At 47.2% G+C, this 27,362-nt stretch overlaps 1 protein-coding gene across 2 annotated transcripts; it reads left to right on the top strand.

Moving 5' to 3' along the window:
- INTS4 (integrator complex subunit 4) lies at positions 1 to 27,362 on the top strand. 2 transcript variants are annotated; one of them, XM_044285935.1, is made up of 23 exons: positions 1 to 138; positions 2,714 to 2,911; positions 3,059 to 3,176; positions 6,391 to 6,497; positions 7,706 to 7,891; positions 11,517 to 11,567; positions 11,745 to 11,833; positions 11,925 to 12,045; positions 12,325 to 12,396; positions 12,573 to 12,747; positions 14,315 to 14,520; positions 15,560 to 15,702; positions 18,191 to 18,306; positions 19,330 to 19,463; positions 20,551 to 20,708; positions 20,791 to 20,884; positions 21,291 to 21,371; positions 22,008 to 22,138; positions 23,671 to 23,730; positions 23,819 to 23,978; positions 25,416 to 25,559; positions 25,768 to 25,888; positions 26,214 to 27,361. In XM_044285935.1, exons 1-23 carry the CDS (start codon positions 85 to 87, stop codon positions 26,405 to 26,407), a joined length of 2,913 nt encoding a protein of 970 aa, XP_044141870.1. In that variant the 5' UTR covers positions 1 to 84; the 3' UTR covers positions 26,408 to 27,361. The 2 variants fall into 2 exon arrangements, with proteins under 2 accessions (XP_044141870.1, XP_044141871.1); XM_044285936.1 differs by having other exon boundaries at positions 45 to 138; positions 2,717 to 2,911; positions 26,214 to 27,362.

Below are 27,362 nucleotides of genomic sequence, written 5' to 3'. Positions count from 1 at the left end.
TTTATTCATAACATTCAAACACATCTTTCACCGGCAGGCTCTGCGTGAAGTACAGTAGCCGCAGAGGGCCAACTATCGTAAACCATGGCGGCCCACTTGAAGAAACGCGTTTATGAAGAATTTACTAAAGTGGTTCAGGTGAGAGGAATCCTATAATAATGTTTTTTTTACTTCTGTGACGTCTCACGGGTTCTTAGGTTTCCTTTTGCCTTTAGTTCCTTTCCTTCCCCGGGAGCCTCTCTGATAACCCCGCCTGCGGTGTCAGGAAAGTCCGGGGATTAGGCTGAGGCCTACTGGTCTGTATGGATTATGTTATGTAGCAGTGAAATAAAATGTCTTTGTCACAGGCCTGATAATAACAGCTTTACTGTGAACAGGTGGTGGTACTACTACTCCTAGCATGCTATTATGCATTGCTTGAGGCTTCCTGCAAAATCCACAATGAAACCAATAATTTGTCTTCTCTCCTCTTTCTGTGAATATGCATTCTAGCTAATGCTCCCTGTAATCAGCCATTCCAGGCCGGGGAGAGGATGACTGAATCATAGGTACATGCTGATAGCAGGGAGCAATAGCTTGTATTCCCCTGTCCTACAGTCATCCTCTCCCAGCCTGGAATCTGTCTTTAGAAGACGGCAGTACTGCTTCTCCACGAGTCACGACAGGCCCCCTACTAGTTACGGCAGTACTTCTTCCACAGTGGTCATAGTAGGCCCCTTACTAGTTACGGCAGTGCTACTGTCCTGGTACTTGCACCAGGTCCCCACACTAGTCCTAATAGAACAGGGCTGGCCAACCTGAGGCTCTCCAGCTGTTGTAAAACTACAACTCCCACCATGCTTTGCTGTAGGCAGTCTGGGCATGCTGGGAGTTGTAGTTTTGCAACAGCTGGAGAGCCTCAGGTTGGCCATCCCTGTAATAGAACTACTTTCCATTAATCATATCAGGCCCCTTATTAGTCACAACAGTTCTGTTCCCCAATAGTTATAGCAGGTCTGCCACTTGTCATCGCAGTACTATGTACCTGTAGTCAGGACAATACTACTAATCCACTCAAAGAAAGCCCCCCCCCACCACCACTAGTCACAGCAGTACTACTTCTACCGTTGGAGCAGGCCCCCCACTTGTCACAGCAGTACTACTTCTGCTGTTAGAGCAGGCCCCCATTAGTCACAGCAGTACTACTTCTGTCGGTAGAGCAGGCCCCCCTCTAGTCACAGCAGTACTACTTCTTCCATTAGAGCAGGCCTCCCACTAGTCACAGCAGTACTACTTCTGCCGTTAGAGCAGGTCCCCCACTAGTCACAGCAGTACTTCTTCTGCCCTTAGAGCAGGTCGCCCACTAGTCACAGCAGTACTACTTCTGCCCTTAGAGCAGGTCGCCCACTAGTCACAGCAGTGCTACTTCTGCCCTTAGAGCAGGCCCCCCACTAGTCACAGCAGTGCTACTTCTGCCGTTAGAGCAGGCCCCCCACTAGTCACAGCAGTACTACTTCTGCCATTGGAGCAGACACCCCACTAGTCACAGCAGTACTACTTCTGCCATTGGAGCAGGCACCCCACTAGTCACAGCAGTACTACTTCTGCCGTTAGAGCAGGCCCCCCACTAGTCACAGCAGTGCTACTTCTGCCGTTAGAGCAGGCCCCCCACTAGTCACAGCAGTGCTACTTCTGCCGTTAGAGCAGGCCCCCAACTAGTCACAGCAGTACTACTTCTGCCATTGGAGCAGGCACCCCACTAGTCACAGCAGTACTACTTCTGCCCTTAGAGCAGGCCCCCCACTAGTCACAGCAGTACTACTTCTGCTATTAGAGCAGGCCCCCCACTAGTCACAGCAGTACTACTTCTGCAGTTAGAGCACGCCCCCACTAGTCACAGCAGTACTACTTCTGCCGTTGGAGCAGGCCCCCCACTAGTCACAGCAGTACTACTTCTGCCGTTGGAGCAGGCCCCCCACTAGTCACAGCAGTACTACTTCTGCTATTAGAGCAGGCCCCCCACTAGTCACAGCAGTACTACTTCTGCCGTTAGAGCAGGCCCCCCACTAGTCACAGCAGTACTACTGCCCTTAGAGCAGGCCCCCCACTAGTCACAGCAGTACTACTTCTGCCCTTAGAGCAGCCCCCCAGTAGTCACAGCAGTACTACTTCTGCTATTAGAGCAGGCCCCCATTAGTCACAGCAGTACTACTTCTTCTGCCGTTGGAGCAGGCCCCCCACTAGTCACAGCAGTACTACTTCTGCCGTTGGAGCAGGCCCCCCACTAGTCACAGCAGTACTACTTCTGCTCTTAGAGCAGGTCCCCCACTAGTCACAGTAGTACTACTTCTGCTCTTAGAGCAGGCCCCCCATTAATCACAGCAGTACTACTTCTGCCCTTAGAGCAGGCCCCCCATTAATCACAGCAGTACTACTTCTGCTCTTAGAGCAGGCCCCCATTAGTCACAGCAGTACTACTTCTGCCGTTAGAGCAGGCCCCCCACTAGTCACAGCAGTACTACTTCTGCCCTTAGATCAGGCCCCAATTAGTCAGCTAATTTCAGCTGTGATGCAGTGCTGCCAGTTATACCGTTGCCTTCTTTTGACATAATCTGGGTTTTCAACCTCAGGATGAGATGTTTCCATTCACATACAGCAAGTAGAAATCGGTGAGGAATTGATGATGTGGTGTTGTAGTAACTGGCGTGTATTTTATGCTTCTCCTTCCTCACAGCAGCAGCCAATTGAAGATCTCTCCGCCAAGAAACTCCGCCTGACGAAACCCAGCAAGTCCGCCGCCCTCCACATCGACCTGTGCAAGGCGACGTCTCCTGCGGACGCCCTGCAGTATCTCCTGCAATTTGCACGCAAACCCGTGGAGGCAGAGAGCGTGGAAGGCGTGGTCCGCATCCTGCTGGAGCATTACTACAAGGTAGAGCCCCCCAGATACATCCAACAGTCGGCTGTCAGTTGTCATCTAGCTTTCTCGGAGACAGCTGTAATTGGGGAGGGGGCCGAATATGGAAAAACTTGACAGAACTTGTATAAATTGCACTTTATTTATATTTTTTTATTTCAGGAAAATGAGACGTCTGTAAGACTGAAGATTGCGTCCCTGTTGGGCTTGTTGTGTAAGACGTCGGGGTTCTGTCCGGACTCTATAGTGGATGATGTGATTGGTACACTCCAGAATGAAAGTAAGTGCCCCCTCTGAGTGAAACACTTCCTAATGTGACATTCATCAAAACTAATGCACAGTGGGAGAAGATGGCCAGTGTCCCCATAGGAATCTATGGGAGATGCTGATGTGCTGGGTGTTTCCTTCTGGTTGGGACTGGACCTGTGAAATACCCCTTTAATGGGAACCTGTCACCTGGATTTTGTGTATAGAGTTGAGGACATGGGCTGCTAGATGGCTGCTAGCACATCCGCAATATGGGCTTGTCTGATATCAGATGCCTCTTTCAAATTGTGTTATCCGCTGTCTCATAAGGGCCCCCTAGGGGGAGCTCACTACATTGGGATTTACATAGCTCCAAGTGTCCGTGGACCAATGACTATGATAATTCAGCCAATGGCAGGCGGTGACGGGGGCGAGCCTCCCTAGCATCGCGGGTGACGTATATTAGGTATTCACATCACTGTAATAACCTGAAGAATTTAATTACCAAGTTATTTAGTCTCAAACGTGAATGGTGTAAAAAAAAGATTGACATCAAAATTTGCATTTTTTTTCTATATTTCCGCAGCAAAGCAAATACATTTTTTTTATATAAATTGCGCTATATAAAAAAATAAAATAAAAAAAGCGCTATAATTGATATGTATCTCTGAACATTTTTTTTTCGCATGATGCAAGGTCTCAGACAGCCACGTGAGTGAAAAAATAAAAAAGTTACAGCTGCTGCTATGCAGAGGGGCAGAAACAAAAAAATATTTCCATTTTAGGCCTGGTCATGAAGGGGTTAATGGGTATTTGTGAGACACCCCTGTCCTCAGTCTGTTATACTGTCCGTCATGCTGGCTACATTAGTAACATAGTTTATAAGGCTGGAAAAAGCCCTCAGTCCATCCAGTTCGGGCTGTTATCCTGCAAGTTGATCCAGAGGAAGGCAAAAAAACTGTGAGGTAGAAGCCAATTTTCCTCACTTTAGGGGAAATAAATTCCTTCCCGACTCCAATCAGGCATCAGAATAACTCCCTGGATCAGCGACCCCTCTCTAGTAGCTATAGCCTGTAATATTATTACACTCCAGAGATACATCCAGGCCCCTCCTGAATTCCTTTATTGTAGTCACCATCACCACCTCCTCAGGCAGAGAGCTCCATAGTCTCACTGCTCTTACCGTAAAGAATCCTCTTCTATGTTTGTGTACAAACCTTCTTTCCTCCAGACGCAGAGGATGTCCCCTCGTCACAGTCACCGTCCTGGGGATAAATGGATGATGGGAGTGATCTCTGTACTGACCCCTGATATATTTATACATAGTAATTAGATCTCCTCAGTCGTCTTTTTTCTAAAGTGAATAACCCTAATGTTGATAATCTTTCAGGGTCCTGTAGTTGCCCCATTGCAGTTATTACTTTAGTTGCCCTCCTCTGGACCCTCTCCAGCTCTGCTATGTCTGCCTTGTTCACAGGAGCCCAGAACTGTACACAGTCCTCCATGTGTGGTCTGACTAATGATTTGTAAAGTGGTAGGACTATGTTCTCATCACGGGAATCGATGCCCCTTCTGATGCAACCCATTATCTTATTGGCCTTGGCAGCAGCTGCCTGACACTGGTTTTTGCAGCTTAGTTTGCTGTTCACTAAAATTCCTAGGTCCTTTTCCATGTCAGTGTTACCGAGTGTTTTACCATTTAGTATGTACAGGTGACTTGCATTATTCCTACCCATGTGCATAACCTTACATTTGTCAGTGTTAAACCTCATCTGCCACTTATCTGCCCAAGCCTCCAATCTATCCAGATCACTCTGTAGCAGTATACTGTCCTCTGTAGTATATATACAGTATACTGTCCTCTGTAGTATGTATATACAGTATACGGTCCTCTGTAGTGTGTATACAGTATACTGCCCTCTGTAGTGTGTGTGTGTATATATAGTTGCAAGAAAAAGTATGTGAACCCTTTGGAATGATATAGATTTCTGCACAAATTGGTCATAAAATGTGATCTGATCTTCATCTAAGTCACAACAATAGACAATCACAGTCTGCTTAACTAATAACACAAAAAAGAACCAAATGTTGCCATGTTTTTATTGAACACACCATGTAAACATTCACAGTGCAGGAGGAAAAAGTATGTGAACCCTTGGATTTAAAAACTGGTTGAATAACTTCCACCAAACGTTTCCTGTAGTTGCAGATCAGACGTGCACAACGGTCAGGAGTAATTCTTGACCATTCCTCTTTACAGAACTGTTTCAGTTCAGCAATATTCTTGGGATGTCTGGTGTGAATCGCTTTCTTGAGGTCCTGCCACAGCATCTCAATCGGGTTGAGGTCAGGCCTCTGACTAGGCCACTCCAGAAGGCATATTTTCTTCTGTTTTAAGCCATTCTGTTGATTTACTTCTATGCTTTGGGTCGTTGTCCTGTTGCAACACCCATCTTCTGTGGAGCTTCAGCTGGTGGTTTCTCCTGCAAAATGTCTTGATAAACTTGGGCATTCACTTTTCCTTCGATGATAGCAATCACATACTTTTCCTTGCAACTGTATACAGTATACTGTCCTCTGTAGTATGTACACAGTATACTGTCCTCTGTAGTATGTACACAGTATACTGTAGTATGTACACAGTATACTGTCCTCTGTAGTATATATACAGTATACTGTCCTCTGTAGTATATATGCAGTTTACTGTCCTCTGTAGTATGTACACAGTATACTGTAGTATGTACACAGTATACTGTAGTATGTACACAGTATACTGTCCTCTGTAGCATATATACAGTATACTGTCCTCTGTAGTATATATACAGTATACTGTCCTCTGTAGTATATATACAGTTTACTGTCCTCTGTAGTATGTACATACAGTATAATGTCCTCTGTAGTGTATATATACAGTATACTGTCCTCTGTAGTATATATACAGTATACTGTCCTCTGTAGTATATATACAGTTTACTGTCCTCTGTAGTATGTACATACAGTATAATGTCCTCTGTAGTATATACACAGTATACTGTCCTCTGTAGTGTATATATACAGTATACTGTCCTCTGTAGTATATATACAGTATACTGTCCTCTGTAGTATATATACAGTATACTGTCCTATTCTGTATTAATCACTTTACACAGTTTAGTGTCATCTGCACAAACTGATATTTTACTGTGCATTGCCTCGGATAATGGTGATTATTTGAGTTTCATGGCTTTCTGCCTTCTTGCTTCTTCCAGAGTCCCATCAGGTTCTGGCTCAGCTGCTGGACACTTTGTTAGAGATTGGGATCAAGCTCATTGACACTGCAGCCGTCCGGGCAAGACTGGTGGACGTGGCATACAAGGTAACGAGACTCCGCATTGATACTACAGCGGGGGATTAGTCAGATTTACAATGTAGAGCCTTGTGCAGGTGGCTGTAGGGCAGCACATGGAGGCACAATCTCTGTAGTGTCTACGCCTGTTTTCATAAGACTCATTCAGACTCTCTTATTTTTTTACGTCTCATTTACCATCTGCTTGTGCGTCTGTTTTGGTGACATTTGTCCCTGTTGCGCCTATTTTGAGTTTTAAGACTAATTCAGAGGTTTTTAAACTCTTGCTACTTTTGCTTGACTTATTTATGTGCCTTTTTTTGCACATGAATTAGGTGCATAGTCTACTCCTACCCGAGCTTAATTTTCTCGTCTGTTTTGAGGGAGAACATGCGCAATTTTTTACATTGAAAGATATAGATATATGACTCTTTTTTTTTTTTTAATCACTTTAGCCGTTTTTTCGTGCGCAAACCAATGAGACAAGTCTTAGTAAATATGAACTAAGTCTTAAAAGAAAACAGCCACTAGATGTCAGAATTAAAGGGGTTTTCCGGGATTTTAATATTGATGACCTATCCTCAGGACAGGTCATCAATATGAAATCAATGGGTGTACAACACCTGGCACCCCCGGCGATCAGCTGGTTGAAGAGAAGGCTGTGCTCCGTGCGAGCGTAGCCTTCCCTTCATTGTTTACCTGCTCGCGGTCAACATCGCAGCAGTGAGCAATGTAATTACAAGTATGGCGTCCTTTTCAATTCTATGAGATGGATGGGTGGTACAAACTTGAATAGGAAGGAGCCGTCCCATTGAAGTCATCGAGACGGCTTCTGGTTACACCTCACCGCTGCAATGTTGACCACGAGCAGGTAAACAATGAAGGGAAGGCTGGGCTCGCACCAGCTGATCCTGAGGATAGGTCATCAATATAAAAATCCCGGAAAAAACCCTTTAAACCAAAAAAAAGAAAAGCCTCATTTATTAAGGGTTAATAAATGAAACACCAATTAAAGACAAGCGTTGCCAATTCCCCCACCCCTTTTTTTTTTTTTACGCCGAAAAAAGGCGAGCTTGATAAATGTGCCCCATGACTCCTCCGTGTGAAGTAATATGACCGTATGAAAGAAGTGTGTGTGCGCCTCATTCCAGCTCTGCGCAGATTGTAAAGAGCCATAATGTGGCCACGTCCACGAGGCCGCATTCATTTATTGTAATAACTGCCTCCTTTGCTCTCAGTATCTCTCGGACACATCTCACGGCGTCCGGAACAAGTGTCTGCAGCTTCTAGGCTGCCTCGGAGCTGTCGATAAAACCCCTTCCAAAGAGACGGACGGAGCGGTCACCAAAGACGTGCAGAAGATTATCGGTGATTACTTCAATGACCAGGACCCCCGCGTCAGGACTGCTGCCATAAAGGCCATGGTAACTGTTCTACCACCACTAATATCAGTATTTTAGTCACCCTTGACCATAGTCCTGGGGCTACACGGCGACATGTCCTGTGACGGCAAGCCTCAGAAAGAAGAACGCACAACTTGTCTGCAGCTTGCTACCGCATAATAGTTCATGAGCTGTGGTTTGGCTGCAAAAACGCAGCTAAATAAAATAAAAATAAAAAAGAAGTCGCACACAACCCGCATTGTGGTCTATGATTAGTGTGACATTGCAATTTTCACGTCGCCATGTTTTATAGCAAAATCACAGCTTGAAAATACACCGTATGGACAAAAAGTATTTGGACATCTCCACGTTCCACCTCCAATTCTGTAGGCATTCATATGGAGTGGTCCCCCCTTTTGCTCCTTTGGGAAGGCTTTCGACAAGATTTTAGAGGGTGTCTGTGGGAATGTTTTCCCCTTCATCCAGAAAAGCATTTATGAGCTCAGATACTGATGTTGGAGGAGAGGGCCTGGCTCATATCTCCATCCTAGTTCATGGGGTTGAGATCAGGACTCCCCCCAACCATGCCTTTATGGAGCTAGCTTTGTGCAGTGGGACACGGTCATGCTGTAAAAGAAAAAGACGTTCCCCAAACTGTTCCCACAAAGATGGAAGCATACAAATGCCCACAATGTCTTGTCTGCTGAAGCATTAAAGAGGACCTGTCCCCGCTCCTGACATACCTGGTTTAATAGCTTCATGCATTCCCCATGTAATAACAATTCTGGAGCATCTATTCTTATGGCTCTATGTTGTGCCATTCTTTTATTATTTCTACTAGAAGTTATGAATGAATTGCTAGCAGTCTGCAGTAAGGGTACAGAGGGGAGGTAACCAGTTGGGGGCGTGTACCTGCACAGTCTGACAATGGCAGCACTGATTGGATAGAGTGAGTCTGTGCAGGTACACGCCCCCAACTGGTTACCTCCCCTCTGTACCCTTACTGCAGACTGCTAGCAATTCATTCATAACTTCTAGTAGAAATAATAAAGGAATGGCACAACAGAGCCATAAGAATATAAGCTCCAGAATTGTTATTACATGGGGAATGCATCAAGCTATTAAACCAGGCATGTCAGGAGAGGGACAGGTCCTTTTTAAGATTGCCTTTCATAGGGGCTGAGGCCGGCCCCAGAAAAACACCCCATAGCATTATTCCATGGCATTATCTGGTGAATGCCAGGAGGTAACTCTTGGAATTCCCCAGACTCGTACATCAGACTCCAGATAGAGAAGTGTGATTCATCACTAAACAGAAGACGTCTCCTCTGCTCTAGATTCCAGTGATGGCGTGCTTTACACCGCTCCTTCTGGCGCTTGGCATTGTGCTTGGTGATGTAAGGCTTGTCATGGAGGCCCATGTCATGAAGCTCCCGACACAGCACAGTCTTTGTGATGATGTTCATGGTAGAGGAGGTCTGCACTCTGCAGTTATGGAGTCAGCAGAGCGTTGGTGACTTTTATGCTCCTCAGCACTCGGCGATACCACTGTGTAACTTTACTTGGTCTTCACTTCTTGGCTGAGTTGCTTCGGTACCTTCCACTTTACAATAATACCGCTCACAGGTGATGGTGAAATGTCCCCGTCCCCCTCCCCGCCCCCCACAGACATTCCACAAAGTGATTTGTGACGGCAGTGGGATCCTATTACAAGACCACGCTGGAATTCAGGGAGCTTTTTACAATTGGCCATTCTTTCACAAATGCCTGTAAAGACGACTGCATGACTGGGGGCTGGATGTTATACACCTGTGGTAATGGCAGACTACATGGCCGGGGCTGTATGTTACACACCTGTGCTAATGGCAGACTGCAGGGCCGGGGGCTGGATGTTATACATCTGTGGTAATGGCAGACTGCATGGCTAGAGGCTGGATGTTATACATCTGTGGTAATGGCAGACTGCATGGCTAGAGGCTGGATGTTATACACCTGTGGTAATGGCAGACTACATGGCCGGGGCTGGATGTTATACACCTGTGGTAATGGCAGACTACATAGCCGGGGCTGGATGTTATACACCAGTGGTAATGGCTGACTGCATGGCTAGGAGCTGGATGTTATACACCTGTGGTTATGGCAAACTGCATGGCTAGGAGCTGGATGTTATACACCTGTGGTGATGGCAAACTTCATGGCTAGGGGCTGGATGTTATACACCTGTGTTAATGGTGGACTGCATAGCTAGAGGCTGGATGTTACACACCTGTGCTAATGGCAGACTGCATGGCCGGGGGCTGGATGTTATACATCTGTGGTAATGGCAGACTGCATGGCTAGAGGCTGGATGTTATACATCTGTGGTAATGGAAACCTTCTTGGCCGGGACTGGATGTCATACACCTGTGACAGTGGAACTGAATTACACACCTGAATTCAATGATAGAGACGCGAGGCCCTATACTGTATCCGTATAGTCTCATACCGGCAAGTTGCAGACAAGTTCCAAAAATGTTTTTGGTTGTGCCACATATCGCTGTGCAGCCTCTGCCTTAATCGCAGCCAAATCACCAAGAAGTCTCAGTTTCCCATTACCGTATTTATCGGCGTATAACACGCACTTTTTCCCCCTGAAAATAGGGGGCAAATGATGTATGCGTGTTATACGCCGATTAGGAGACCAGAGAGGCAGGACTGAGCCGGCCGGCACAGCGGAGGGAGGAGGAGGGAGTCCCTCCCTCCCCACTGTGCGCGGCTGCCGCTGAACACCAATGAGGACAGAGTAGGAGGAGGAGGAGGGGAGGGACTGTGGCCACTGCGCCACCAATGAATGTTCAGGCCATATCCCACAGGGTCCCCCTCCCCCCCCCCCCCATCATTGGTGGCAGTGTCAGTTCCGATCGGAGCCCCAGCAGTGTAATGCTGGGGCTCCGATCGGTTACCATGGCAGCCAGGAGTCACGCTGCTGAAGTCCTGGCTGCCATGGTATGTTAGTGAGCAGAGAGCAGCGCATTATACTCACGTGCGCTGTGGCCGCCGGTCGCTCCTTCTTCTGTCTGTGCGGCGGATTGCTAATGCTTACAGCATTAGCAATGCGCCGCACAGACCTATGAGAAGAAGGAGCGACCGGCGGCCACAGCGCACGTGAGTATAATGCTGCTCACTAACATACCATGGCAGCCAGGACTTCAGTAGCGTGACTCCTGGCTGCCATGGTAACCGATCGGAGCCCCAGCATTACACTGCTGGGGCTCCGATCGGAACTGACACTGCCACCAATGATGGGGGGGGGGGGGGACCCTGTGGCCACTGCCACCAATGATTAATACTGGGGGGGGGGGGGGGGGGGGGGGGGGGGTTTGCGTTACCAGAGGGGGCAGATCAGAGGCTTTATTTGAAATTTAATTTTTTTTTCCCTGAAATTTCCCTCTTAAAATGAAGGTGCGTGTTATACGCCTGTGCGTGTTATACGCCGATGAATACGGTACTTGCATTGTGATCGTCCATCGCACTCATTGGATGGAGTGTGACGTTATGATCTTTGTCACACGACACATATCGCTCCATAGTCTCAGTGGTACTGGAGCGAAGGAGGATTTACCCTTCAGGGCTGTGGATCTGTAATGACCTTCTACTCACGTCTTGTGTTTTTTTTTTTTTTTTTTAGTTACAGCTGCACGAAAGAGGCCTGAAGCTGCAGCAAGTCATGTACAGTCAGGTATGGTACCCCACACCACATCTCACTATATAACCTATATACCACGCCTAGTAAATAAATGTAGTGTTACCTTCCTGCACCGCTGCCCCAATCTGGATCTTCCCTTCGTCGCAGTCTATTTCTCTGTGTCATGTGTGCGATGAGATCAGGATATCTGCTTTCTTCTCCCACGTGCAGGCCTGTAAGCTGCTGACTGACGATTACGAGCAAGTGCGCAGCGTGGCCGTAGAGCTGGTGTGGGTCCTAAGTCAGCTGTATCCAGAGAGGTAAGGAATCAATGCATTCCTATAGCGGCTGCAGAGAATCGTTCCTCCAGTAGGGGGCATTGTGCATATTCTTCCCATTTTTCATTTTCAGCATCGTCCCTATCCCATCCTCCAACGAGGAGATCCGCCTGGTGGATGAAGCCTTTGGGAAGGTCTGCCACATGGTCAGCGATGGATCTTGGATGGTTAGAGTTCAGGCTTGCAAACTGCTGGTAAGTTGTCGCAGTGACCACTCCTTTAAGTAGTTACTCAGGACTGGAAAGGGTTGAAGAGTTTTTCTTCATGTCATGCTGTCGGTCCAGGATCAGCGCCTCCTGCTGGAACAGCATTGAACACAGATTTGCTGAGACACCTTCAAAGGAATGACTAGACAAACATGTCTGCCATCTTACAGAAACAGTGCACCTTGTCTATTGGTTGTGTTTGGTTTTGCAGCCAGTGGACTGCCCCTTTAAGACTCATTGGAGCTGATTGCTTATATTGTATTTTAGGGATCCATGCAGCAAGTTAGTCCCCACTTTTTGGAGCAGACCTTGGATAAGAAGCTCATGTCTGACTTGAGGGTAAGTGGATATTTTTTGAATCCTAATTATTTTTTTATTTTTTATTTTTTTAATGCAGTAGTTCCATATTGTATTGGGGAGGGCGAGAGATGCGCAGTCAGCAACTTTCTCAATACTCCCTGTGAAGCTGTATGTGACCCGATTTTATTATTCTGCCTTTCTTACTTGTCGCATAGAGGAAAAGAACCGCCCATGAACGTGCAAAAGAGCTGTACAGCTCCGGGGAGTTCTCCAGCGGCAGAAAGTGGGGAGATGACGCCCCCCGGGAGGAACTGGATACTGAAGCTGTGAACCTGATCGAGTCCGGGGCTTGCGGAGCTTTTGTTCATGGTCTGGAAGATGAGATGTATGGTAGGTGGACGGAGGAATACAAAATGCGTCATGTTGTGCATTCATAGTTCTGGCCACTAGGGGCACATTCATCGGGGGGGGCAGGGGTTGCGGGGGTATCCTCAAACCAACCGAGGTTTCTGACAACACTACAGAAAGGCTGGTCAAGGACTACAAGGGACCCTCAAATATGTCAAGAACGGGGACCCCTGACTCCTGTTCTGCCTTGTGAAGCAGCTGCCATTTACTGTTTCCGAGCAGAGAATGAACAAAGAAGGAACCATACTGGATACAGCTGTAACAAACCCTCAGCAGTGAAAATTCCTAGGATTTGCTCACACAACAGATTTGTCATGGGTTTCAGTGTGGGTTTGGACGCGAAAACCGCAACAATTCTGCTCCGAAGCTTCCTCCCATTGTCTTCAAAGGGAGGCCGGGGATTTTTCACATGTAGTTTTCCAGACCGCGACCACCTCTGAAAGCTGCCGCAGGAGCCTGCTCGCGATTTAGCTCTATTTAGTGGAGCTAAACTGAGAACGGGACCGCGGCAGGAACTGCAGCGGTCCAAATCCGGCTCATGAACATTCCCTTAGGTCTGTACAGGATTTCTGCCTCTGGTGTAAACAGGAATCTTTCTGTTCACTGACAGCAAGCAGTAATTTTCAAAATGTTGAAGAATTTAAACACAATGGGGGAGAGGAAAGCGGTCTTGGTTGCCCATAACAACCAGTCAGAATCCTTCTCTTAATTTTCGAAGGAACTGTGAAAAATGAAAGGTGGAATCTAATTGGTTGCTATGGGCAACTAAGCCAGTTCTACTTTACACCAATTTTGATAACTCTCCCCTAAAGTATATTAGAAAGTAGGGTTGCATCGGGTATTGAATTATCGATACTTTTGTACCGCCATCGATTCGATTCCGGGATTTGCCTTTTATCGATACTAGGCTGCACTACTGCACAGTGCCCACCCCCCCCAGTATTAAATCATTGGTGGCCACAGGGTCTCCCCCACCTCTCTTCATTGGTGGCAGTGGCAGTTCCGATCGGAGCCCTAGCAGTGAAATCCCGGGGCTCCGATCGGTTACCATGGCAGCCAGGACGCTACTGAAGCCCTGGCTGCCATGGTGAGCTCCCTGCTGCTGTGTGTACTATGCACAGAGCAGCAGGGAGAGTGTGAGGTCCTAGTCGCCCTAATAGAGCTCTGTTAGGGTGAATAGGACAAGGGATCCCAGGTTCTAGCCCCTAAAGGCATTCCATCATAGAATTGCGTTATGGTCCGGAAATTTGTTCATCTCTAGCGGTGAACGCCGTAACAGAAAAAATATTTAGTCACCTTGTCCCCCCAAAAAATAAGATGGGATTGTTCGATTATGGGCCGGACGTTCCATAAAATGCGGAATGCACACTTATTTTTTTTGCGTGTTATCGAATGGTATCACGTATCAAAATCTAATAAAAATTTGGGTATCGTGACAACCCTATTAGAAAGTTGCAGATCTTACGTTTTACGTGTGATGCGGCTGCTGATGGATCGGGGGGGGGGTTTACATCTGCACTGTGCCTCAGCTGACCACTTGTTCCTGCAGAGGTGAGGATCGCTGCGGTGGAGTCCCTGTGCCTCTTGGCTCGCTCCTCTCGCCCATTTGCAGAGAAGTGCTTAGATTTCCTGGTGGACATGTTCAATGATGAGATAGAAGAGGTGCGGCTGCAGTCTATACACACCATGCGCAAGATCTCCGACAACATAACCCTGCGGGAGGACCAGCTGGACACCATTCTGGCTGTGCTGGAGGTGAAGTATACAGTCATCATGGCGGCTGGTTTCTGTTAAACGGGGGTTGTTTATTTCCATCTGAAAGGTTCTCACATTTAGGCTTCATTCACACGACCGTATTTATGCTCATTTTTATTTTTTGGGGATAGGGTGTGGGCCCATTCATTTCAATGGGTCCGCAAAAAATGTGGACAGCACACCATGTGCTGTCTGCATCCGTATGTCTGTTCCGCATCTCTGCAAAAAATATAGAACATTTCCTATTTTTGTCCGTTTTGCAGACAAGAATAGGCATTGTTACAATGGGTCCGCAAAAAAACAGATACGACACAGACCGCATCTGTATTTTTTGCGGACCACAGAATACATGCGGTCGTGTGAACGCACCCTTAGGGACCCATTTAAAGTTGGACACCTGTTACTGCACATGGCCACCATACTGCAGTGAGAAGGGGCCGCACGCTATGTAAGTGAGTAAGATGGGAAGACCCCTTTATGCAATTCAGCAGGAGGAGTAGGGATTAGAGATTTATGTATGACTTAGACCCTAATTTAAAGGGCTCACATTTGCCACGTCTGGAATTACATTTAGCATGATGCAGTCATATTAACCCCTTTGTCATGGAACGCCTTAAAAGGGTTGGGCCATCACAGACATTAAAGGCATATTGCTAGGATATGCCATCATAGTCAGATAGTTGCGGGTCCCGCCTCTGGGACCCACTTCTGTCTCCAGAATGGGGTCCCCAAAGTGAAAGAGGGCACAGTGGTTAAAGTAAAGCTGTCCCCAGGACAGGCACTAGAGGGCACCATTTCACCCAGTTACTGACTGGTGGATCTTTCATGTTGCTGCATCCTCCCCAACTGGAGCCTTATCGAAATCTCTTCTGGCCAGAGGAGGAGAATTGTCTCCTTTGCACCAGACTTTCAGTGATTACTTTTAGCAATGTAAACTCTGGTTGGATCGGGGCAAGTTGTCCCTCCTTATCTGGACTCTCCGATGGGTCCCAGCGTCCTTCTGCCTACCTTGTGACTATATTTCTCGTGTCTTCCTTAGGACTCTTCCCGGGACATCCGAGAGGCTTTACATGAACTGCTCTGCTGTACAAACGTCTCCACAAAGGAATGTATCCAACTGGCCCTGGTGGAACTTCTGAAGAACCTCTCCAAGTACCCCACAGACCGGGAGTCCATCTGGAAGTAACTATCACAAGTCTTATGTCTCTCATCTTATTGTTACTTACAAATAACAACGTTCCTTTAACCTCCTAACAGTCACATTAAAATTGGAAAAACCCTCCCCAAAAATTTTTTTTTTTTTTTTTTGTCTAATTTTTTTTAATTTTTTTTATTGTGTACCTGCAGTCAATTTTGTTGGCGCACAACTCGGGGAACACTATTGCGTTTTTAACCTCTTAGTGACATAATTAATTTTAGCCTTAATGACCAATAGTATTTTCCCCCTTTGTGTTCCTGCAGTCATAACTGTATTTTTTTTATTTAATTTTTTTTAGGAACCATTTTGGGGTATATATAGTGTAGTAAATAACTTTTATTATTTTATTTTTATGTGAAAAGATTAAAAACCCAGCAAATTTAACATTATTTTGTGGAATGTATTTACGGCGTTCACTGTGTGGTACAAATGACATAACTTTATTATGTGGGTTCCTACAATGATGGTGATGATGCCACAACATATATTTTTACTATTTTAACCTGAAGGCTATCAGCTCCCCAAATGCTCCCCCCCCCCTCCCTCCTCCAGACTGAAGGGGGGGGGGGGGGGGCAGGCTGCTTTACCTGCTCATATCTCTGGTTTGTATTGTTTGAAAGCTGGCATTCTGAACTTTCAAACAATACCAGAATCACACCATTATCTTTACTACATGGGAAGATATCACTGTTAGAAATCGGGATGCAGCAATTATTCCCGACTTGATTTATCTAGTTTATCTTGGGCTAATGCTGTCATTTTGGTCTTGTATGAAAGCCTGGAAAGCTGTCAAACAAGACCAGACCCATGATTCTAGCGGGTACCAATCAGGAGATATCACCAGACAAAGCAGGTCCCCCCCCCCCTTCCACTAGTGCCGAGCATAGCTCGGGCAGAACAGGTGGTTACTCCGCCAGCAGAAAGTCTTACATTTATTCCGTGAGCAAAATATTGATGGCCTGTACTGGGGAGGGATCAAATCGGTGGTGGTCCAACTCCCAACTACCCTATTTAAGGAGACTGTGGCCCCATCCTCGGCCTTCAGGTTCATTGATCACACGTCCTGTGTGCAGATTGCAGGACTGCTGCTGTACTTCGCTTTACTGTTCTTGCCCCATGAGGTGTAACTAAAAGGCAGATGTGATAATATCAGTGGTGCCTAATCATTGCTGGGTTATAGGACAGTCATAGAAAGAATAGTAATCACAGTTAAATCGTAGATTGTGGGGGTCTGACTGCTGGGCCCCCACCATTTGCCCAAATGGAGGTCTCCCCTTTTGCCCTAAATGCAATGCTAGGAGTTTGAATGGAGCAGCAGTCAAGCATCCGGTCTATCGCTACATCCAGAGTCTGTGACACTGACGGAAACCGTAGTCGGACCCCTGCCTATCTAGCATTAGTCATGCTTTAGGCTGGACCCCCACTTTAACAGTTTAAATGAATGAGAACTTAAAGGGGTTTTACAAAGTTATCCCCTATTCTCAGGATAGGGGATAACTATTAGATTGGTGGGGGTCCTGTTACTGACACCCACCCTGTTCACGAGAAGGGAGCCCTGTACCCTGTTGGAGACCCCCTGAAATGAATGGAGCTGCCGGTTAGGCTATCTTGGGAACTCCAATAGAAATGAATGAACCAGCTGTGCCATTCTTTTTGGGGGGATTCATGGGATACGAGGCCCCTGTTCTCATGATTGGTGGGGGTCCCAGCGATAGGCCCCCCACCGATCTAATAGATATCCCCTATCCTATAGAAAGGGAATAACATTATATACCCAGAATACCCCTTTAGGAGGCTAAACACCTGTCCTGGCCTAATACTTCTCATAGCAGCAGCACATTTCTCTCCTATCCTGGGGGTTTGCTACAGTGTATCAGTCTGGAGTCCAGGCTCTTTAGCTCACAGAGGATTGTCTAGACCGGATACAATGGTAGCAAACACCAGTTGTGAGAAGTATTCGGTCTATGCAGGTTTTCAGCCTCCTTATGTGAACAAGTGTTCCAATTCACTGACTACAAGCACAGATTTGGAAAATGGTAAAGCACAAAGTAAATTAGGAAGTTGCAGATTTTATTGCACAAGGATTACGCATTATCCTTACAATTTGCGGCCATGTTAGTTCTGTGTGAGTTTTTTTTTTTGTGCGTGGTTGCAAGCCTTGTGTTGCAGATCCAGCACTGCAGATGAGATTTGAACGGATCTCGCCCACAAGCTGCGGGAAGAAAATCTGCAGCAGAAATTGACCTGCACTGCAGATTTTAAATTTGCAGCATACCAAGTGATATGGTGGATTTCCACCGCAATTTTCACCCTTTTCAGTGCATCGGGTGAAATCCTGCGGTGAATTAGATGCAAAACCCATGATAAATCCGCATGCTGATCTGTTGCACTAAAACCACAGTGGAAATTCTGCTGTGAAAATCCTCCCGTGTGGCCGTAACCCTTATATTTCCTATTGACCTCATTCTGCAGGTGTTTGAAGTTCCTGGGCAGCAGACATCCCACCCTGGTCCTGTCCCTGGTACCGGAACTCCTGAGCACGCACCCCTTCTTCGATACTCCAGAACCTGATATGGACGATCCAGCATGTATCCATCTCATCCGTCCTGTACACCAGGATCGCACCAGCAGTCCCAGTACATTATCTCACCCGTCCTGTACACCAGGATCGCACCATCAGTCCCAGTACATTATCTCATCCGTCCTGTACACCAGGATCACACCAGCAGTCCCAGTGCATTATCTCATCCGTCCTGTACACCAGGATCGCACCAGCAGTCCCAGTACATTATCTTATCCGTCCTGTACACCAGCAGTCCCAGTGCATTATCTCATCCTTCCTGTACACCAGGATCGCACCAGCAGTCCCAGTACATTATCTTATCCGTCCTGTACACCAGCAGTCCCAGTGCATTATCTCATCCTTCCTGTACACCAGGATCGCACCAGCAGTCCCAGTACATTATCTTATCTGTCCTGTACACCAGGATCGCACCAGCAGTCCCAGTACATTATCTCATCCGTCCTGTACACCAGGATCGCACCAGCAGTCCCAGTACATTTTTCCTATAGGTGCACTGGTCCTTAAAGGGATATATTGTACATGGATACCAGATAGCAAATTGTTCTTGCTGGTCTGGAGTAATATTGAAGTCCAAAATATACTTTGTTTATGAATTCCTTTAAGTTTGCATGACCTGTGCTTGCTTTTAGTGAATGGAAACACTTTTCAGAGGCTAAAAACTCGCTGTGTTCATTACTGACTTCCAAAATTTTCACTGTCCTTGCGTCGGCTAGACAGTATTAGGATGGATTTTGCAGCATCTCAATGTAAATCAGAATGTTTCCATTTACTGACAGCGAGCAGAGATCTTGAAAACGACTTGTTAGAAAGCTGAAGCACTTTTCTTTGCATCATGGAATAGTAAAACTGATACATTATGTAAAGCCTAGTGCAGGGGGCGGAGCATGACACAAGGATTTAGAGACATTAGTCATGCCCCGCCCCTCCTGCACCAGGCATAACACAGTGTCTCTGTTTTGATCTGGAGTGTTCCTTTTAATGTGTCTGTGTGTGTGTGTCATCACTGGACCTTAATGGCTTGGGTCAGATATTGCGGTTTTGGTTTTGATCTTCAACGCAGCAAAGACCTGCCCCACCATGCCAGCTTTGTTCTCCGACCACACGTTCCGCCACTACGCCTACCTGCGGGACAGCCTCTCACATCTGGTCCCAGCTCTGAAGGTAAGTCACCCCTAAAAGATGATTGCACGGTTGGGGGGGGGGCGGGTTATGGAATATCATAGGAAGAAGGACCGATCGGATATTTCTGATACTGAGGAGGCCAAAATAGTTACTTAGTAAGAAGATGTTCCTCCTACCGCACAAGAGATAGTAGGAAGTACCATAAGAGGAGTGGCCGATATGAGTATAAACGTCTCTGGAGGGTCTCTGTTCTAAATATACATAACCTAAAGTAGTGATCATGGGGGTCAGGGTGGTGTCTGCACTTCCTGTCACTTATTCCGCTGAACAGCGGTCCTCAGCTAGTTTGAGTGAAGTACGTGGGTCACACGTTGGGTGAAGGTCAGAGGTGAACATTAACAATAAAGATGTGGCCTTGTTAACTTTTTTTGCAAAAATGTGCAAAATTTGAACATCAATGTTTTTTTAATTTTTTTTATAATATTATTTTTTAATTATTTACTATATTGAAATAAGAGGTAAGACCGCTAAACTCATTAAGATCAGACCCCCAAAGGTTCATCGGACACAAATTAGAATCCTGAAAGCAATCAGACCCCGAAAAAATAAATCGAATCCCAGAGTAGACCCCAAGAATAAATCAAACCCCAATTGAGACCCCCAACAATTATCAATAGAATCCTAAGATTAATCAGACCCTAAAGTCCTAAAATTAAGACCCCAGACCAGATCCATAAAATGAATAAAATCCCAGAGGAGCAGACCGCCTAAAATTAATCAGACCCTAGACCCCAGAATAGGCCTCATAATAGAGAAAACAAAAAGGAAAATATATACTTACCGCTCTTAGGACTTCTCCGCTCCCTGTACACAGCGCCCGGAGGCTGGCACATAGGTTCATTGGAGCAGACACTGCCCTCCTCCGGCGCACGTATGGCGGCAGGTCTGCAGGGTTTGGACCCCTGCCATGGAAGGCTACTACGATCAGCCGGAGCGCCATCATACATCAGATGATCAGTCACAGGGTTCGCACATAGTGCCAGGATTACCTTGCAGCGGATGCTGGGAACTTTTTCTACTGCAGACTACAACTGTCTCATGTCTCTTCTCCTTGTCTTTGCCATAGCTGCCCAGAGTGAAGTGGTCCTGGATTCCGGATCTGGAGCATCAGTCGCCTATCGAGGACCCTTCCCAGCAGTTTCTGCAGAACAGCCTGGAGAGAGTCCACAACCTGCAGAATCTGGACATTCAGGGGACGCAGGAGCTTCTGGACTTCACCATCCGGTAAATGTGGTTGGCGAAATCCTGCGGAGGAGAATGTGTGCATCGTTCCTGCATGGGTCACATACCGTTTCTTCTCCTCCAGGGACCTGCAGAGAATTGGGGAGCTGCAGTCGGAGCTGTCCGGCATGGCGGATTTCTCAGCAACCTACCTGCGCTGTCACTTGCTGCTGATCAAGGTTTGTCCTGATGTCATGCCGCCATTGGTGGGACGGCTCACCGTATGTTATCACATCCCACCATTTACTGCTGTGTATAGTAATCTGACCCAAGTAATAGGGATGTAGGCGCTTTTGAGCAATATTTAACCCCTTAACGACCACCAGAATGTCCTTTTTTTTTTTTTTACCTTTTCGTAGGCTTCTGTAGCCTTCTCCATCTTCCAGCAGCAGAATAGCAGTAACATCCAGTAAGGCAGACATTCTCATCATCCGGCGTCGGTGTTACTTCTTCTACCGTTAGAAATGTTCTCTAGTTTTCTATGACCTTCCAGTAATCCAGAATATCTGATAATCCGGTGCCCAGCACATAGGAATCGATTGTGCTTTGCAGAAATGTGTGACTACGTCCTGTAAATTGTTTCAGGCGTTGAACGAGAGGTTGTGGAGTCTTGCGGCGCCCCTCTACGTGAAGCAGAACTCCCTGGCTGCCACGGCCGTCAAAAAGGTAAATAATCGGTATGCCTGCTGATGGGACGATCGCAGGAGAGTATTGGGGCTCATGCACAGGAACGTGTGCCGGCCTAGCCTGTCCGCAATGCACAGGCTCTGCCCGTGTGGCCGCCGTCTGCGCATCCGATGGTGCGCACTGCAAATTTTTTTGCACGGACAGAATACCCAGAGAAGCACTCCGTGGGCTTCCGATCCCGGCCTCTGTTCCACACCGCACCGTATCTTCCGAATTGGGAGTCCGCATCCGTTATACGGTGTGCACGTGGCCGGTGCCTGTAAATTGCGGACCCACTGTTTGCGGGCCGCAATATGGGCTCGGCCAGGCTGTGTGCATGAGCCCTTATACTGAAGATGGACACACAGCTATCATTTACGGGTGGGGATGATCCCTATGGCTGGGGTCACATGGGGCAGGACCGCTGCACCCCCTCCACTTCTAATGACCATTGACCCTTCCTGCCAAGCGTCCATTCTGTCTTGGGCTGAAGTCCTGAGAGAGACTGTTTGCTAGAGACTCGCTGTCTGACAACCCCACTGGTTGTTAGGCAGTGTATCCCTAGCAACCAAGACTGTCAGACCTGCTGCTCCTGGAGGCTGTGACTTTCCTGCTCCTGATTTTCTTTTCCTCCAGATCTTGGAAGAAACCTACAAGATGGAGTTTGTGTACAGCGGGCTGGAGAACCGACAAGTGGCCATCATTCATCACATGAGGTTACAGGCGAATGCCCTCCAGCTCCTTGTAACTGCCCGCACCACCAAAGGGTAAGTGACCGGAGCAGGACTCTGAACGCCCTATAGCCTCATCTGAGACATTGGTGGCCTATTGCTAGGATATGTGTAGGATAATCCACCTCTGGAACCCACACCTATCTCCAGGACGATTTCTCCATGTCTTAGCTAATTTGTCAAAGGGCCGGGGCTTACTATACAAGTTGGATTAAAACCTCTGATCTAGGCTGTTTAACCATTTGATTACTGCAGTCAAGATCGATTGCCGAACAATGGAGAGAGATGTCCCCTTCAGTCGGGTCATGGGGTCTCCTGGTGGTCTCTTAGTTATGGCTGCTGAAATGCAGATAGACGAAGAAATATGAGCGGGTTCATTAAGGGGTTGAGAAAATAATAGTGGGGGGGGGGGGGGGTCCTTACCTATTGGCCAGAGTACAGAGCAGCTACTAAAGGGGTTATCCAACCCCTATAATGACCCCCTCCCCTCCAGTGCCCAGGCCCCTCGTATACGTTATACTTACCGCCACCTGCATCCCTCCGGATGGCTGCACGACCACCGCTGCATCTCCCCGACGCTCTGATCAAAACACTCGGCAACTGGGGGAGCTGCCAATAGCTGTGACGGGGACGAGCCTCCCTAGCATCGCGAGTGACGCTAGGGAGATACAGCAGCGGTCGTGCAGGCATCCGGAGGGACGTGGGTGCCGGGGGGAGCAGGTAAGTATAATCCATACAAGGGGCCCGAGCATTGGGGGGGGGGGGGGAGAGAGAAGGGGTTGTTTATAGTGGTAGCTGCAAATACAGTGGAGGAGTTTAAGCATGCATGGGATAGGCATAAGGCCATCCTTCATATAAGATAGGGCCAGGGGCTATCCATAGTATTTGGTATATTGGCCAGACTAGATGGGCCAAATGGTTCTTATCTGCCGACACATTCTATGTTTCTATGTTACAGGGGTTGGATAAACCCTTTAATGACATTGCTGTCTGGAGGACCCGGAAGTTGCAATACCAGACACAATCCGTGGGGCGCTGTTCCTGGAAGAAAACATCATGTTTTTTTCTAAATCTGAACAACCCAATGTAACGGGGCATTTATTAATGTTTCCTCATTGTGCTGAAAACCACAGGCTGTTCTTCTGTCAACATCAAAAATAAAAAACACCAGATCACGGTCTTCGCCTCATCGGGCATTCTGTACCTCATGCCTCAGAGGTCTTTATTACCGAGATTTCACTGTTTTAGCAAATAACTGTTTTTGTGTTTTTGTTAAAAGTTCTACTCCTTTATTTTATTTTTTTTCATATACGGCCCTCACCGTTTTCAGTATCTCTGCTTGCTGTCATTCAGTAGGACGCTTCATGGTTCGTGTCCATTGGATTCTTGCTTAACGAGCCAGGTGCCTGTGCGTTCAAAACATGATCTGGACAGATATTTATCCAGTGAAGCTTTCCATTCAGTGACAGCAAGCCAAGATCCTGAAAACAGTGAGAAATTGATACTGAAAACTACATTTTCTGATTGCAATAGAAAAAAAAAAAAAGATCTGTTTCTCTGTTCTGCAGGGAGGAGCCGCTCTTCAGCATGTGCAAGCAGTTTCTGCAGGAGGTAGATTTTTTCCAGAGGTGAGTGCGTTCATCGTCTTCGTACAGAGGAGCAGTACTGGGGTACAAGCTTTAGGCTGTATTCACTCCTTTCCATCCTCCTCCACAGGTGCTTTATCTCGGAGCTCCCGCACATGCAGGACAGTTTTGTGGACAAGCTGCTGGATCTCATGCCTCGACTGGTGAACTCCAAACCCCTAGAGATGGTAAAGATCCTGCAGACCTCCCTGCGGCAAAGCAGCTTCCTGCGGCTGACCCTTCCTGAGCAGGTGACCACGGCGGCCATGATGAATTCTATAGGCAGATAATATTTGATCCAAAGCTAAACCACATTACATGGTGTAGGAACAGGGGTGTAGCTATAGAAGGTGCAGAAGTAGCAGCGGCAGCCGGGCCTGAGGAGGTCCAAAAGTCCATCTGCCACATAATAAGACACCATTATAATAAATAGAAGTGGGGGTCCTGATACACATTTTGTACTCAGACCCTGCAGCTTCAAATTCTGCCCCTATAATGAATGTCTGGTACACTACCAATAATCTGGCACATTGTACGCGAGTGTGATGCTGGATTAGTGGAGGTGGAAACCACATTATATAATTTATATGCAGATATAAACTACATAAAAAGTTGAGATATTTTGTACATTCCATTACTTATCCTGTACTAATCCTCAGTTACATCCTGTATTATACTCCAGAGCTGCACTCACTATTCTGCTGGTGCAGTCACTGTGTACATACATTACATTACTTATCCTGTACTGATCCTCAGTTACATCCTGTATTATACTCCAGAGCTGCACTCACTATTCTGCTGGTGCAGTCACTGTGTACATACATTACATTACTTATCCTGTACTGATCCTGAGTTACATCCTGTATTATACTCCAGAGCTGCACTCACTATTCTGCTGGTGGAGTCACTGTGTACATACATTACTTATCCTGTACTGATCCTGAGTTACATCCTGTATTATACTCCAGAGCTGCACTCACTATTCTGCTGGTGCAGTCACTGTGTACATACATTACTGATCCTGATCTGATCCTGAGTTACATCCTGTATTATACTCCAGAGTTGCACTCACTATTCTGCTGGTGGAGTCACTGTGTACATACATTACTTATCCTGTACTGATCCTGAGTTACATCCTGTATTATACTCCAGAGCTGCACTCACTATTCTGCTGGTGGAGTCACTGTGTACATACATTACATTACTTATCCTGTACTGATCCTGAGTTACATCCTGTATTATACTCAAGAGCTGCACTCACTATTCTGCTGGTGCAGTCACTGTGTACATACATTACATTACTTATCCTGTACTGATCCTGAGTTACATCCTGTATTATACTCAAGAGCTGTACTCACTATTTTATAGGCCACAGGTGTGAAATCTCCCAGTATTCCCTGATTGTTCAGTGACTTAAGACAGTATATTTCCCACATACATTATGTTGATAAATACAAACCATTATCAATAAGCAAAACTGTAGTGTAAAGCGTGGAGGACAGGTTCACTAAACTGAAGCCCCTAATCATAACTGTGCCCTAGTTGAGCAAAACTGCAGTGTAAAGCATGGTGGAAGGACAGTACAGTGTTCTTAAGTATGATCAGAAAGGATTTCAAACTTCCAGCCATTTGGGGGGGGGGGGGGGGGGGTTATACGCATTTTCTCACTGTCGCCCTGTTACTTGCAGATTCACAGAGCCTCGGCGCACATTATCGAGCCGGCCGCAGAGTCTGATAACCCGATCCGCTTCACCTCCGGTTTAGTAGTCGCCCTGGATGTTGACGCTACATTGGAACACGTCCAGGATCCGCAGAGCGCTGTGAAGGTCCAGGTATGGAATAAAGAGACCTACAACTCTCATCATACAGATGTAGCAGAGCTGAGATCATCAGTGGAGCAGGGCCGGGCTCTTATTAGCCTTCCTTATTATCCCGGTGCACAAAAGTCCGGTGACTGACTCAGCTCTGCTACATCTGTTAACACTCCAGAGATGGCATACAAATAGTGAGAGTCACACGCCGTCTGCATGTCTCTTTCAGGTCGTCTATCCGGATGGGCAGGTCCAGATAATTCACCCTAAACCAGCAGATTTCCGGAACCCCGGCCCAGGACGGCATCGGCTCATCACCCAGGTCTATCTGTCTCACACGGCCTGGACGGGTAAGAACAAGGGCCTGGGAACAGTCCATATACATGTAATGGGTGCATTTCTTCTTCCCATCATGCCCCAGGGCGGAGCACAGATTTCGGGGGGGGGGGGGGGTTGTGGGTTTATGTGGGAGGAACTTCTCCTTGTGCTCTTTGTTGCCCCCTTCTGACCACAGTTATCAGATGGAGACGGGGGAAGTAAGAGACGTTTCTGCTTCACTTTTCATACTCAAATCAGTCCTGAGCAAGGAAAGCTGCAGTGTAAAGCAGGGGTGAGGGAAAACAGCTGACAATACAGAGTTGATAGTGATGTGTAACCCATGATTTATTTTTGCAGAGCCCTGCCAGATTGAGGTCAGCCTCCTGCTCGCCTACAGCTCCAACAGAAGTAATGTCTTCACCCACTCCTCCAAGACCGCCTGGGGGGAGAGCATGGACTCCCTGCCCCTCCCCGAGAGCAACATCGAGGGGACGCTGCCTTTCAGCAAACCCGTCAAAGTCTTCCTGATGCCCAAACCTGCAAGGCGGTGACACCCCCCAAAAGGTGTGCCCCAACTGCTAGTGATGAAAGTGGGGGCCCTGGCACTGAGATCCGACCAACGGCAGGGGTGACGTGAACCTGGCGGGAACCCCTACATCCTCCTGGGGGGTGGGGGTGTAACCCCTACATTGACCTGGACCCGCAACATGAGAACAGCTGACCGGTCTTTATAGCTGGAGGAAAGCCAACGTAACGTCTCCACACAATCATGGCGAGTGCTGGATTATCAGACGTTCTGGATTATCGGATGCCGGATTAAAGGAACGCCCGGCAGGTTTATGTGGACATAGAATGACTCATCGTGTTCCCGGCATGAGGATGAGACAAAAATCAGGAACTTTTTGTGTTATTTCCTAGTAAAAACATTTTTTTTGTTTTTTTGTCCCAGTTTTGCCTCATCTGTCCATGCGGCGATGGAGGCTGCAGTAATGTTGGCTCCATTCCTGTGGTTTCCTTCTAGATTTCTTCAAGCTTCTCCCTTAGCACGCTTATTTGGTGGAGTGCAGATTTTTATGACAATGAAAGGTCTGCAGATATCTCCCAAATGAACAAAAAATAATAATATTCTCATTTTTGCCACCGAGGGGCAGTCAAGAGGCCCCCAGAGTAATGTCAGCCAATGGTGCGTGGGGTGGTCTGAGAGTCCTAACTGCAGACATCAGGGGGGAGAGGGATCAGGCCTGTGGGATTTCATCATGTTCATTCCGTTGGCACCAGAAGTGTCTGGCAGCAGCTTTTCTCTCTCCCCGATTTTAATAGCTCAGCACCTCCCCCTCCCCGGCTGTAGACGTGTGTGAGGCGATGCACTACAGCACCCAGTGCGGCCATACTGTACCTTCCAATGTATACTGGGTCACAGAGCTGTTCTCTTTGGGAATAGCCCCTTAGATGGCATCTGATTGGCTAACGGGCTCCATCAGTCGGCCAAGAGCTGCTTTAAAGGGA

This window comes from Bufo gargarizans, chromosome 3 (genome assembly GCF_014858855.1).
Source record: "Bufo gargarizans isolate SCDJY-AF-19 chromosome 3, ASM1485885v1, whole genome shotgun sequence".
NCBI classification, from domain to species: Eukaryota; Metazoa; Chordata; class Amphibia; order Anura; family Bufonidae; genus Bufo; species Bufo gargarizans.
Note: the sequence above shows the minus strand (reverse complement) of the source record. Positions and strands in the feature narration are given on the sequence as shown.